The sequence below is a fragment of the Vicugna pacos genome, chromosome 4 (assembly GCF_048564905.1).
Source record: "Vicugna pacos chromosome 4, VicPac4, whole genome shotgun sequence".
Taxonomy (NCBI): Eukaryota; Metazoa; Chordata; class Mammalia; order Artiodactyla; family Camelidae; genus Vicugna; species Vicugna pacos.
In genome coordinates, this window is record NC_132990.1 from 71,769,808 (window position 1) to 71,784,114 (window position 14,307).

The following is a 14,307-nucleotide window of genomic DNA, read 5'->3' on the forward strand; positions in this document are numbered from 1 at the left end:
CTGCTCAGTGTTATGGAAAGCAGACCAGACTGAGGAGGGAGGGCTAGAGGTCCGGATCAGCTCTGCTGTCTGCTGGCTCGTTTTGTCTGAGAACTCTGGGCCTCTGTTTTCTCTCCTGTAAAACAGGAACAATACACCCCAGCCACCTCCGAGGTTTGCTGTGAGCATCACTTGAGAAGGAGCCAGAGAAAGCTTTTTGAGAATTTGAGGGTACTGTTCAGATGCGGGGAGGTGTTAATGGGTTCTGTGTGCATCTAAGATTTGGAGATGGAGGTGGGTGCCGGACGAGGAATTGGGAGGAATTGCCAAGGATGAAACCAGTCGTTCCAAGTAGGCCTTAGCATTTTCTGCTTTAGCCCAGCATCGCCTCTTGCCAGACAGGTTAATGTTGGTCTTAATCACCCAGCTCCCCCGCTCCCCTCCCCGGGCAAGTTTGCTCCGCAGACCCGCATTAATGGCCTCTTCTCCCCCTCGCAGAGGCCTGGCCTGTGACCCTGGGCAGCCGAGTACTCAGTGGTGCCATCCCTTCTGGCTCGAGGCTCCACACCGCCCGGGAAACGTGGAGTGCTAGTTAATAAACGGCCTTTTGTTAGGAAGGTCAATTGAAGTGACGGTAGAGACGCTGTTAAAAGTAATTTGCAGTCAGAAAATATGTAATTCAGGGCAAGCCGCTTTGAGTGATTGCCTCTGCCATGGATATCTTGGGCGTCTCTCATTAAAAGCTTCCTTTGCTGGTGGTGGTGCTTCCTCCGCCGAGCCGCCGCGGCCCCGCGCAGCGAGGAGTCATTTGTCTGCATTTCACAAAGGCTGCTTGATCCCCGGGGTACCGCCACGGCGGGGGGAGGGGGTGAGAAAGAAGGAGGCGCGCATCCGAGATGCTCGGTGCTCACGCTCCGCCCTCTCGCCCGCCGCATCCTCGCAGCCCGCAGGCCGGCCGCGACCGGGCACGCGGAGCCGGGCCGCCGGCCCCGGCTCCTTTGTCTGCGCGGCTGGCGGCCGCGCGCAGCCATCTTGGACCCCGCAGCGGGGCTGCCCCCGGTGCATTGTGGGAGCCGCGGCCCCTCCGTGAGCGCGGGTTCAGCCGCCCGCACTTGCTGGCGCGGAGGAGGGCGGCTGTCATCACGGCCTCGCGGAGAGGACTGTGGCCCGAGGACGTGACTCTCTCAGCAAATAAAATATTTATTTATTCCCATGCTCACTTCCCCTCTCTTATCTCTCCGATAGTAGAGGCAGTACTATCTTAATAATGAAAAAAGACTTACCTCTCCATGTTCTTTATTAAATTCACAGCATGATATTTTAGCACTGGCAGAATTCGTACATTCTGTTAATGAGTTGTTAATTGCGAAGCTTTTTGGTAACCAACAGCAGGTACCACTGTTTTGCAAACTGCAGCAGTGCTTTTATTTCCATGTTACCAATAATACGGGATTTTTCCCAGTGAAGTACTTTTTGGTCAGTGTTTGCTTTGGACTGGGCTGCTGCAGATATTTAATTCTAAGCCTTCCTTATTGGGGACATGCATGCATATTCATTCCATAAAAACTTACTTAGCGCCTACTGTGCGCAGGAAGCACTGAGTTCTGTGTGTTACACGGATAAAGCTGCCTGGTAAATGAAATTTGAAAATATAAAACGATGTGATGATGCAGCGTGGTGCCCTGTCCCCCTTCCCTGGGCTTTGAGAAGCTTATTTTCAGGAGAATTAAGTAAAGGGTAACTTAGTTTGGCTTTTGTTATAAACAGAAGCTGAGAGTGTATTGCTGCCAGGCGCTTCCTAGCCTTGATCCGAGACTTGGCTCCGCTGCGCTGACAAGTCTGTTTCCGGAGCCTTTCCTGGGTTCCCGGAGACGCTGATTACATTGTGACTTGCATACAGCATTCTGGTTGTTTCTATTTAGGAGGCTGTAGTCATTTTAAATAGCCTATGCTTTTTCTGATTCTAGGCTGAGAACTGAGAATACTCCTCCTGCCTGCCTAGTTAGGCAGGGTGTTTGGTTTGCTTTTGAGGCAGTAACCAGCCCTGAGAGAGCTGGCAGATCTACAGCCAGTGGAATTTAATTGCTGCAGAAGGAGGTGGAATTTAACTTGCTCTTTTTCACTCTTGTCCTTTTAAAAGCACTAAAAGTCATTTACATAAGGTGTTACCTTTTTTATTTGCTTTCTGGTGCACTGCCACTCGAGCTGCCCAGGCCCAGTGCTCTCTATATTCTGCTTGTCTCCTCTGGTCACATCAAGAGGCAGTCAGCAGCAGAATAATAATTCCACTTCCCTCCCTTTCTCCCAAAGTGCCCAACAAGAATTATGGTCATTGTTAGTGTTTAGCTTTGAGTGAGTGCCCACATGACCTGCAGGATTAAACACAACCAAGAGACCCACCAGTCCTCTTGGGAACAGCACCAACCACGTTTCTGGCCGGTTACACTGGACCTTTGTGTTCCAAACCCGCCAGTCTCATCTGCTTTTTGTTGAGCGCCTACTGTGTGCCAGAGACCTCTGCAGGCCCTTCATTTCCATGACTCCCTGAGTTCTCACGGCAGCTCTGTGACTGTCATTATCCTGACCAGTCATCAGCTAGTAAGTCATGGAGCCTGGACTCCGGTGTCGTGCCTGGGTCTCCGTGCCCAGAGCACCTTCTATGTGTTTGCAGAGCTCTGCCTTCTAAACAGTCCACCCTTGGACGTGTAGAGGCTGTGGGTTTGGAAGGCTGCACTTCCCACAGAGAGATACTGTGAGCGAGAAAGATGGGAGGTGTTGTTGGATTGAGCCATGTCTGATTTATCCTCAGAAAAGCTTCTGGTATCTGTTCAAAAGTCAGGCAGCTGGATGGGAGAGTATTCACAGCTAACTTGGGAAGAGCAGGGACTGGAGGTGGCTTGAATTCTTAATGTCAGGAAAGGGTCAGGCAAGGCCAGGGCTCCTTGAGCCAGTCCAGGTATATGGAGCTTAGTTCAGGGTATCTGCCTCAAGATTCTGGTTCTACCTGTCTGAGACTTTGTACCGGTCACTTTAAATGCTCACTCAGTTTGAATTTTGTGCTTTCTTTTTTTCCTTTTTGGAACCAGGAGCAATCCACCATGCCTGAAGTCAAAGACCTTTCAGAAGCCTTGCCAGAGACATCGATGGACCCCATCACAGGAGTGGGGGTGGTGGCTTCTCGGAACCGAGCCCCGACAGGCTATGATGTAGTAAGTCAAGATTCACTGCTGCGGCATGTATTTATCTCCTGTGTTCAGAACCCTCTGAACATTGTGTGTAAGACGTGCTTCTTTCCTCCAGGAACTTAACCAGGGAGAGAGAGCATCACAAGTGGGAAGCATCCTGGTTTGGGAACAGAAGATGTGGGCCTATCTGGGCTGTTTCCTGGCCTTCTCTGGGTCACTTGACCTCCGTGATGGTCGTTTTCACCTTCTGTAAAATTAAGGGGTTCGACTAGTTGATTTCCAAAGTCATTTCTAGTTGTGACATTTCATGAAAAGGATCCAAGAGTCTGAAAGACCCTCGGTGGTTGTCATAGGTTGTCTTACATGTATTAATGTCATAAATGTATTGATATGCATCTATATCGCTCCTTACAGTTTACAAAGCAGTTTCCTACCTATGAACTCTCTTGGCTCTCACAGTTCCCTGGCGTGTGGGAGGGCAAGTTGCTTTATCCCTGCTGTGTTGATCAGGAGAACCGAAGCTCTGAGAAGTGAAGTCACGCAGCCCAGTCCTTGGGAGTGGTGAGTCAGGACCAGACCCTCTCCCACGTCCAGGGCTCTGACACATCACCACAGATTAGCAGAGAACTTGCTTTACTTTTCAGCAGACGCCTGTGGTGATGTTCAGTAGTACCAATGGCTGAAATTGGTTATTTTGTTGTTTCAATAGATAAATTCTGATTTGGAGGGAGCTTAAAAAGTGCAGAGTAACTCTTAGGAGAGTTAGTTAACAGTGTTGATGTGTTCTGAGATTCTAAGGCGGTCTTAGTTTCCCTTTCCTCATTTTGTTTATGATGACATCTTATTGTTTCTCATTGAAAATGTACACTAGGACTACATAAGAATAAAAGAATATGAGTCTCATTAGCCAGCACGGAAAACCTGGCACCATGGCGAGATCCGTTTTCGATGTACCAGGGGTGGGAGGGATGCAATGGCCAGTCCAGTAGAAGCCCCAAGGCAGGGTTTCTCGACTGTGGCGCTACTGACATTTGGGGCCAGGTGATCAGATAACTGTGGGGAGTGGGGCTGTCCTGCGGCTTCTAGGATGTTTAGCAGTGTCCTGACCTCTTCCTACTAAATGCTGATGGCATCAACCCCCGAGTTGTGACAACCAAAATGTGTCCAGACATTGCCAGATGTCCCCAGGCAAGGGGGGTGGGCAGGCAGAATCAGCCCCCATTGAGAACACTGCAGTGCACACTGGGTCAGCCCACGCGGGCCCCGCGCGAGGAAGGGGAAGCCTGTTAAAATGCCCCACATCACTTTCCCAACTGTTTGAAAGCTTATAAACATTTAAAAAGTGAAAGAATGGGGGAAATCTTTTTTGACAAAGATTTGAGTCTTACCTGCTGCCTGACTTCAAAGTACTGTTTGAATGTATAACTTGCCATAAAATAGAATCATTAGGTATGGCTTTGTGCCATAAAACTCTTGGGGAAGCTAATAAAAATGTTCCTGATTTGAGAAGGCTGAGTGTCTTTTGATGAATTAGAGATGAAGCAGCGAGTCGTGAATCAGGGCAGGGGCTGGTGCTCGCCGTCCCTGGGAGGACTGGCTCCGGGCTTGCTCCCCTGGGGGGCCTGGGTCCTCTTGCTGTTCCCGCTCGTTGGTCTGTGTCTTTAACATTCTGCTTGTACCTTCGGGGTCATCGTGCATGCTTGGCTGGTGGGCGGCAGATGGCCTTTGATAGTTGGGTTTCCTGAAAGTCTCGGTAAGTCTGACAGGAGCAGAATCTATCCCTATCATTTTCTCCTAACATCTAGCTCAGGGCACAAGAGCGCAGTGTCAAATGAGTAAGATTAATAAGCACATTTCATGATGAGGCTGTACCGTGCATTATTGTGAAAGGTGAGCGGGGCAAGAGGCTCCAGCAGGTCAGCCTGGCAATTACCCAGCCTCTGCTCTCCAAGCCGGAGCGTCCGGGCTCCCCGGAGCCCTCTCTGTCGGGGAGAGAGGCGGGAGTCATCTCTTTGTACTGCCCGCTGGACTGTTCCCAGATAAGCATCTGGTTCCTCAGAGGCCTGACCCTGAGTTCAAGGGGACTAGGGGGTGGGGGGACACGGAGGAGGAGGGGCACTTCCCATTCCTTTTACCCTGAGTTTTACATGAGGTCACCATCCAGGCTGAAGCGCAAGGCGTTTTGCGGTGGCCGGGCCGCAGAGAGGCCTGACAGAAGCAGTGGTTGAGGAGGCCCTGCGGCAGACCACGGCCAGACCTCTGCGTCTGTCACACCCGCCGTGGGATCGGTCCCCCCTGCACAGAGTCCGCTCAGTGCCGTGACACGGGCCCAGGAGCCAGGCGCCAGATGGGCTGCTGACCCGGGGGGCACAGCCACTTTACACGAGCGGTTCCCTGTTGCTGCTGGAAGTAAAAAGAGGTCAACTGTTTATTTATAAAAATTTCATTTTATAACTCCTCTGCAGGTCAGGGGAAGCTCCCTAGGCTAGGAGACTGGGGAGTATTTGCTCGACTTCTCAATTTGTTGTCCCCGTCTCTGCAGTCCCCTCTGGAGCAGCCTCCCCTTCTGCTCCTCAGCCACACTGTCAGACCTAGGAGTGCTGGTGACGGTTCCCGGCCGTCAGACGTCGGGTGGGTCTCGGGTGTCCGCAGTCCCTGGCGTGGTGACGCTGGTGTTTGCTGAAGGTCGTACATGCTGTTTTATTATATGTGGATGGCCAGTTTTCCACGATTCGTGATGCCACGGAAGCTCTTCATGCTAAAACACCGCTGCACAGAGTCAACCATTGATTTCCAGGTCACTCGGGGATGTTGCAGTGTCTGAGGGCATCAGGCTGGACATCACTGATGACCATTGTTGGGTGTGTTTCTGTGTATTTCCAGTGAAATACTTCCCCCCTTTTTACCCGCACTCTTTTGCCTTACTCAGTGAGTGTTTACAACTCAGGGACTACCCAGTGTATTTGTGAAGATGACTCTTTCTTTCCAAAAAGGAAATATCTTCCTTTGATAATATACTTCTTGGTCATATACTTTCACATGATAATATACTTTTTTGGCAAAAACAAAAAAGTCAGCAATACAGTGAAAGAATAATCAAACACTCCACAGTGTTTTAGTTTGAACTGTATTTGTCCAGCCTATTTTTTGAGTGCCCACTGTGTGCCAGCTAATAACTCGGGATATAGTGGTGTGTGAAACATCTGCCATTTCTGCCTTCATGAAGCTTACAGTCTAGACTGGGAAAAAGACAAATGATTGCACAAATAAATGTAAAATAAAATTTTGGTAAGTGCTTTGAAGGGAAGTCCTAAAGGGCTTATTTTTCAGAGCTGGTTTTCCAGATCTACCCCTTTCTCTTGCTCAATCCCAGCAGGAACCTCCTCCAACTTATTTCTGCAAGTTGCTCCCTTTTTTCCATACCCTGAGGCCTGTCCAGTGTCTGATCTCCAGCTTTTTCTGAGCCTTTCCTGGGGCACCACCTGGAGTGTGCTCAGGGTTCTTCAGCTATGGGCCCCTCCCCTGCCACCTCACTGCACTGTTCTTGTTCTTCTCTGCGAGGTTGTGCTTGTCTAGGGGTACCTCCCCTGCTCACCTGGCAAGGCTGCACTTTCCTGGCCAGAGTAGGAATGGACACTCCTTTTCCTTCACTCCCTTGTTCTGTGACCTGCCATGGTTTCCCACTGAACAGCTGAGACCAGAATTACTTTTCATGAGACTTTTCTGGGGCTCTGAGGATGACAGGAGCAAGAGGGTGAGGCTCAGAGAATATTGCTGCTGAGGTCCAACCCCTTCCCTGCTCGGCCTCTGCCTTGCCTTTGGCTGCCTTCAGTCCACCTGCCCCAGAATGGCATTTAGAGCTGCCATATGTAGGGTCCCAGCCAAATTGAGTCTTGGTCTCAGAGAGGCTGGGAGATTTTTTCCCTTTTCTTCACTCCAATCTAAGACCTCCTTTATCCCCTCCCTGGAAAACCCCACCTGACACGAGGGAGTCTTCCTGGCACAGTGACCCTGAAGTGAGAGACCATCCCCTAGTTCAGGGACTGTTTCCACACGTTCAGGTGGGGGATTCTCAAGCCTCAGTCCTCTGGAACTCCACGCCCTGGGTTCCTGCTGTGGTAGGTCTGGGTGGGGCCCGAGAGTTTGCATTCCAGCCAGTTCCCAGGGGATGCTGATGCTGCTGGTTCGGGGGCTGCACCACTGGGCTCAGTTAAGTCATTCTTAAATGGCCGGTACCTGTGGGCACCACAAGTCTATCTCAGGAAGGGCTGCGCTAGCTTTTCCTCTAGTCTTTCAGCCTCTCCTGATTCAGAGTTCAGACAGTCTCAGGGGATGAGTGTGTATGTTTGTGGGTTTTTAAAAATACTTATTTTAAAAAAACAAATAGGATGATACTATTATACTCTTACAACTTAAAAAATATATTATGGGCCTAGCTCTTAATCTATGTAGATATATCACATCACTGAATAATATATTTTTGTTGTCTGGCTGTACGAAAATTTGGCTAATAATCCTGTCTTGAAGGGCACTGAGTTTATTTCCATTTTTGTTTCTAATACGATAAATAGCATCCTTGTGTATGTGTTTGTGGCATGGTCGCCCTACTAATGCCATGGAACAACTTCATAGGTTGGAATTACTGGGTCAAGGTATTCATGCTTTAAACTTGGTAAATGTTGCCAGTTGCCTTCTAAAAAGGTTGTGACATTTTGTCATTTTCTGTCCTCACTCAAGTGAGTGTGAGTAAAGTGCATTTTTGCGGGGGTTGAATTGGCCAAGTGCCCCCTCCCTCCAGGCTTTGCACCCAACTGCCAGTCACACTGGCACTCACCACGGTTGGGGGGACCTCTGGGAGCCGGGGCCCGGGCCATGTGTTGTTTCAGAGGGAGCGGTGGGTCTTCTCCGCAGGGGGCTTCTCCTCTCTGGTGACCGGAGAGAGGACACACGTCCAAATCCTTTAATTCAGCCCCGATGACTTCAGTGTATCTTCGAGTCCCACTTACTTCTACTTACCTCTCCTCCAGCCTCACTGAACCTCTTACTTTCTCATATTCGGAGTAAGGAGGAACTTTGTACCATAATATCCTTGAATCCACTTTTCCCGTATTTCCAAAATTCCTGTCCTCCCCCCCTTTTTGGGTAAAATTTTACTCATTCTTCAGAGCCCAGTTTGAATAGCTCCTTGGTGAGCTTTTCCCGACGCTACTCGTTCATTTATTGCCTCACGCATTTGGCTTCATAGATGTTTATGGACCCCCCACATTGTGCAGAGGTGCTGGGAGGCCCTGGATCCTGGGGGCAGGGTTCCTTCAGGTGAAGGTGAGAGATGAGGACGGGCAGGTGGGTGAGGCTGGACCACATTGTCATCACATGAAGGTGGTGGCTGTTTTTCTGAGGGTGGTAGGAGCCACTGCAGGACTGTAAGTAAAAGGTTCTTAGATTGTATTTTTTTCAAGTTTCCTTGGTGTGTGCAGAAAGGGAAGTAATAGGGTTAAAGTATCGAGGCAAGGCGCTGAGTGTGTGTAGGGGGAGGCCTAACGTGTGAACAGTGGATGGACTGGAGGGATGTGGGAACATGGGGACCTGGATACATATCCTTTCATAGAGAAAAATGGGTTGAATGCTGGGAGGTGGGTGCAGAGGTGAGGAAAGGGAAGGACCAGAGTGACACGAGGGTGTCTTGCTGGGCAGCTGGGTGGATGTTGCTGCTCTCTGCTGAGATAGGAACGTACACGACCAGGAGGGTTGAGGGAGGAGGAAGACCATCAATTCAGTTTTGGACACGCTGAGTGTGAGGTGCTTGTGTGACATCTGGGTGGGAGTGTTGGGCGGCCCTAGGTCTGGAGATCTGGAGAGAGGTCTGGGCGTTGTCAGCACATGGCAGGACCATGGTCCTGGGGGCTGGCCCTGGAGCATCACTGATTAGGGATGGGTGGGAAGGATGCACTCAGAAGGGGACTGGGGCTGAGCACCCAGAGAGGGAGATGGAAAAGTCGTAGGAAACTGGAGGAAAATGAGTATTTCTAGAAGAAGGGGTGGTCAGGAATAGTCAAAGTTTACTAAAGGGTAAATAAAATGAGGCCGAAAGGTTTCCATTGGGTGCAATAACAAGAAGGTGGCTGTGAACTGGGTGATAGGCTCAGAAGCAAGGTTGGAGTGGATCTGAAGGGCCCACCTGAGGTGCCGGTGACCAGAGAGGCCAAGTGCACACGTGGCCTTTAAAGAAGGGAGGGTAGAGGGAGGGTGGCAACCGGAGGGTGACACGGCGTCAGGAGTCTTGTCTTCTTTGTTTAAAGGCGGGCAAGCATTGAGTACCTTTAGTTGCTGATGGGACGAACCAGGAGTGAGGAGGGTTGACCATATAGGAGAGGGAGGGACTGTCTGACGCACGGCCCCTGAGGCCAGAGGACCTGGCATCCAGAACCAGGTCAGAAAAAAGCCCAGGAATTTATGTTTGTGAAGCTCTTGCTCTTTCCTGCCGCTGCGTTCTGGGAAGCCAGCCTTGATCATGGCCTCTGACCGCCTCGTGGGCCTCCCAGGGCCCTGTGTGGACCAGCCATCCCCTCCCTCTTCACTTCCCATTTCTTCCCAGGCTTCCTCTTCTGCCCACTCCTTGCTCTCAACACCCCTGTTTGTTTCTGAGACTAATTAGACAGCAAAACATTCCTTAAAAACTGCTCGGACTGTATAGTTCCTATATGCCTGAAATATATTTAGGTTTTCTAAATAATTGTTAGTTTCAGATGCTTAAACTACAAAATGAGAGGGACTTTGGCGGTGCCAGGAGAGGTCGACTTTCCACTGGGCCTGTGGGCTGTGTCTTAGAGGCATAGAGAAGGGTGAGTTTAAAAGTCTAAGCCTACCTTCCAAATTGGAGAAAGAAAAAAATAATTCACTAAATGCTGGAGCAGAATCAGACAAGTTGGTGTTTTTATATCGAGCTCAAGAAATTTTCAGAAATCAATGAAAAGCATGTGAAAAAGATAAATGATATCTTATTAAAGACATGGTAGATATCAAGTGGAGATTGCAGGACATAGTTGTATGTCCAGTCTGATCACAGCCGTCACGTGGATCTGCCCAAAGCTGAAGTTGTCAGAGAGACCGGAGCGGGGCAGGAAGACCACCCTGTCCCTCAGGGCAGAGAGCTGCCCCTCCCAAGCTCTGGCTGCATGAGGCAGATGCAGAAACAGGGCCGGCAGCCCCCTCCCGCTGCCCGCGGCTCCCTCCCCACGTGGCCTTGCTGTCCAGGGTCTGCTCCCATGGGCAGAAATGACTGCAGACCATGTCTGCCTCACACGCTGGTTTATTTTCAGAACCAGAGCTAGTTTTGATAAAAGGCACCAGGTGTTCCTCCCTTTTGTTTTGTAAGAAAATACAGGAAACTGAGATTTACTGAAAACATGGAAAGTGGTTTTACGGCCAGCCCTTGGGCCTTTGTTTCCTGAGGCCTGGATTAGCAAGCTTTGCATAACTGGCATTGTCCCTGCCCCCCCCCCCCCCCCCCCCCCGTGCCCTGCGGAGCCCCTGCCTGGGGAGTGGGGCTGCCCGGAGGACGCACCTGGGCTTCTCCTGCCTAGGAGGCGGGGGCAGAGCCAACATCGCTCTTAAATTGCCTCCCTCTAGGCTTCTCTCCCTCTCCAGTTATGGACTTTGATTTTCACCCAAAACTTTCTTCTCACTAATGACTTATTCCATAGTCGGTTCATGTGGAAAGTGGAGAGGACTGGGGGAACGCTGCGGTGTTCCAGCAAGAGGGACCTTGCCACGCCACGCAGGGCCACGCAGGGAAGCACCCGGGTCGGGCAGAGGCAGAGGGAGCAAGGGGAAGGCATAGCCAGGAGCCTTTATTGTCGTTTCTGTGGGAAAGAGAATGCGAGGCAGGGTACATGAGTTTAGGATTGTCTAGTTTAAATAATTTCGGCTTGCTCTGGGCTATAGGAGTGGCCTCTTGTCAGATACCTGGCCCTGGGTGATTTAGGCAGGAGGACGGTGTTTCAAACTGAAGGAGCCTGATGAAAGAGGCAGATGGCTGGGAGCATGTTCTCAGGATTGGTTGGTTTGCACATCAAAAGTGTGCTCGTAGGCAAGTGGTGTTCTGTCTCTAGGAATTAGCTAACCTCTTCCTTAGCCACTGACAACCACTAATTTGTTCTCCACTTCTATAATTTTGTCTTTTCAGGAATGTTATATAAATGGAATCATACAGCATGTAACCTTTTGGGATTGGCTTTTTTTCATTTTCAAAAATTCAGCATAATTCTCTGGAGTTTCATCTAGAGAATCTACTGCATGTGTCAATAGTTTGTTCCTTTATTATTGCTGAATAGTATTAAATGATACGGCTGCACCACAATTTGTTTAACCATTCACTTGTTGAAGGACATTTTGGTTGTTTCCAGTTTGGAGCTATCATGAGTAAAGCTGCTATATGCTCATGTACAGGTTTTTGTGTTAACGTAAGTTTTTATTCCTCCAGGATAAATGTCTGGGAGTGCATTTGCTGGTTATATGGTAGTTGTGTATTTAGTTTTTTAAGAAAATGCCACACTACTTCCTGTGTGGCTGGTAACATTTTACGTTTCCATCAGTAATGTGTGAATGATCCAGTTTCTCCACATCTTTTCCACCATTTGTTATGGTCAACATTTTTTTTTGTTATAGCCATTCTGATAGGGTTGCAGGGATAACTCATTTGGTTTTTTTAAATTAATTAATTTATTTTTTAAAGGTTATTGACATGAAGTTGATTTACAGTGTTAGTTTCAGGTGTACAACAAAGTGATTCAGTTATATATATATATATATGTTTTCATTCAGTTTTATATATATATATATATATATATATATATGTTTTTTTTTCCTTTTCAGATTCTTTTCCATCATATGTTCTTATAAGAAATTGAATGTAGTTCCCTGTGCTATACAGTACGTCCTTATTGTTTATCTGTTTTATATATAGTAATGTGTCTGTTAATCCCCAACCCTTGATTTATCCCTCCCTTCCCTTTTCCCTTTGGTAACCATAACTTGTTTTCTATGTTCGTGAGTCTGTTTTTGCTTTTGTAAATAGAATTTGTATCATTTTTTTTTTTGGATTCCACATGTAAGTAATATCATACGATATTTGTCTTTCTCTTTCTGACTAACTTCACTCAATATAATAATCCCTAGGTCCATCCATGTTGCTGTAAATGGCATTATTTTATTATTTTTTATGGCTGAGCAGTATTCCATACATATCACATCTTCTTTATCCAGTCATCTGTTGATGGACCTTTAGGTTGTTTCCAAGTCTTGGCTGTTGTAAATAGTGCTGCTGTGAACATTGGCTTGCACGTGTCTTTTTGAATTAGAGTTTTCTCAGGATGTATTTTGGTTTGAATTTGTATCCCTCTAGGGCTAATGATGTTGAACATCTTTTCATGTGCTCATCTGCCGTCTCTATAACTTAAATGAAGTGTTGCTTTGTGTCTTACTCGTTTTCTATTGGATTGTTTGGTCTTCACTGTTGAGTTCTGAGAGTTCTTTATATACTCTAAGAGTCTTGTTGGTTGTGTGGTTTCGAAACATTTTCTTCTAGTCTGTACTTATCTTTTTATCGCAGCAGGGTCTTTTACAGAGCAAAAGCTTTAAATTTTGATGAAGTCCAATTTATCAGTTTTTCTCTTTATCAATCATGTTTTTGGTGTCAAATCTAAGAACTCTTAGCCTAGCCCTAGATCCTGAAGATTTTCTCTTATTTTTTTCCCTACAGATTTTATAGTTTTACATTGAACATTTAAGCCTTGTGATACATTTTGACTTCATTTTTATACAAGGTGTGGATTTAGGTTAGAGTTATTTTTCTCCCCCTGTGGATGAACAACTACTCCAGTACCATTGTTTGAAAAAGCAAACTTTCCTTTTGAATTGCTTCTGAACTGCTTTATGAAAAATCAGCTGGGCATATTTGTGTGACTCTGTCCAGTTTTGTCCTGTGTGTCTAGCCCTCTGCCAATTCCATGCAGTACTGATTATTGCAGCTTTATAGTAAGCCTTGAAATTGGGTAAAATGATTCCTTCAACTTGATTTTTCTTCTAAAAAATTGTTTTAGCTATTCAAATTCCTTTGTCTTTCCATATCAATTTTAGAATAATTCTACTAGAATTCAGATGGAAATTGATGTTTAAAAGGGCCTCTGTACCCAGTTCCAGCATGGGGGCTGCTTCCCCACACCAGTAGCCAACAACTCTCAGACAGTTCAACAGTTCTGACGCTTGTCTACCTGGAGCTCGCATCAGAATCCATAAGTTAAGGGTCCAGTCCCACAAGACTGCCCCCTCCCAACTTCAGACACCAATCAGCAGTTGTCACCTGTGTGTCTGACCAACTGGCTATAAGTCAGAGGTTCCAATGACCTGACCTTCTCCTCGGGTTCAATTAATTTGCTAGAGTGGCTCACAGAACTCAGAGAACATTTTATTTACTAGACCACTGGATTATTATGAGAGGATATAACTCAAGAACAGTCAGATGGTAGAGCTTCATAGAGCAAGGTATATGGAAAGGGAGAGGAGCTTCCATGCTGTCTCTCCCAGCATGCTACTCTCCCCAAATCTCACGTGTTCACCAGCCCAGAAGTGCTCTGAACCTCGTCCTGTTAGGGTTTTATGGATGCTTCATTACATAGGTATGATTGATTATATTATTGGCCACTGGTAATTGATTCAACCATCAGCCCCTCTTGCTCCCTGGAAATCAAGGGGTAGAACTAAAAGTTCCAGCTCTTTATTGGTGGTTGGATCCCCTGGCAACCAGTCCCCATCCTTAGGTGCTTTACAAAAGTCACCTCATTAACATAAACCCAGTTGTGGTGAAAAGGGGCTTGTTATGGATAGCAAGACACCCATTTTACTTTTATGGCCCTACAGTGATTTCAGGAATGAAGGACAAGAGACCAAATATTATGACAGAAGATACTATCATTGCTCTTATGTGCAGGAAATTCCAAGGGTTTTCGAAGCTGTGAGCCAGAAACTGTGTGTGAAGACCAAATATATATTTCTTATTATAAATCACATTATCACAACATTGAATCTGTGTATCAATTTGAAGAGAATTTACATCTTTACTATGTTGTGTCTTCCAATTCATGAG

General features: G+C 47.5%; 1 protein-coding gene across 4 annotated transcripts in view; it reads left to right on the forward strand.

The window, feature by feature from the left end:
• MVB12B (multivesicular body subunit 12B) overlaps positions 1-14,307 on the forward strand; it is a 234,488-nt gene that overhangs the window by 80,498 nt on the left and 139,683 nt on the right. For all 4 annotated transcript variants that reach the window (XM_072960130.1, XM_072960132.1, XM_072960131.1 and 1 more), the window contains one exon: positions 3,066-3,188. In XM_072960130.1, the coding sequence (XP_072816231.1) occupies positions 3,078-3,188 (111 nt within the window). In that variant the 5' untranslated portion in view covers positions 3,066-3,077. The remainder of the gene's footprint in view (positions 1-3,065; positions 3,189-14,307) is intronic.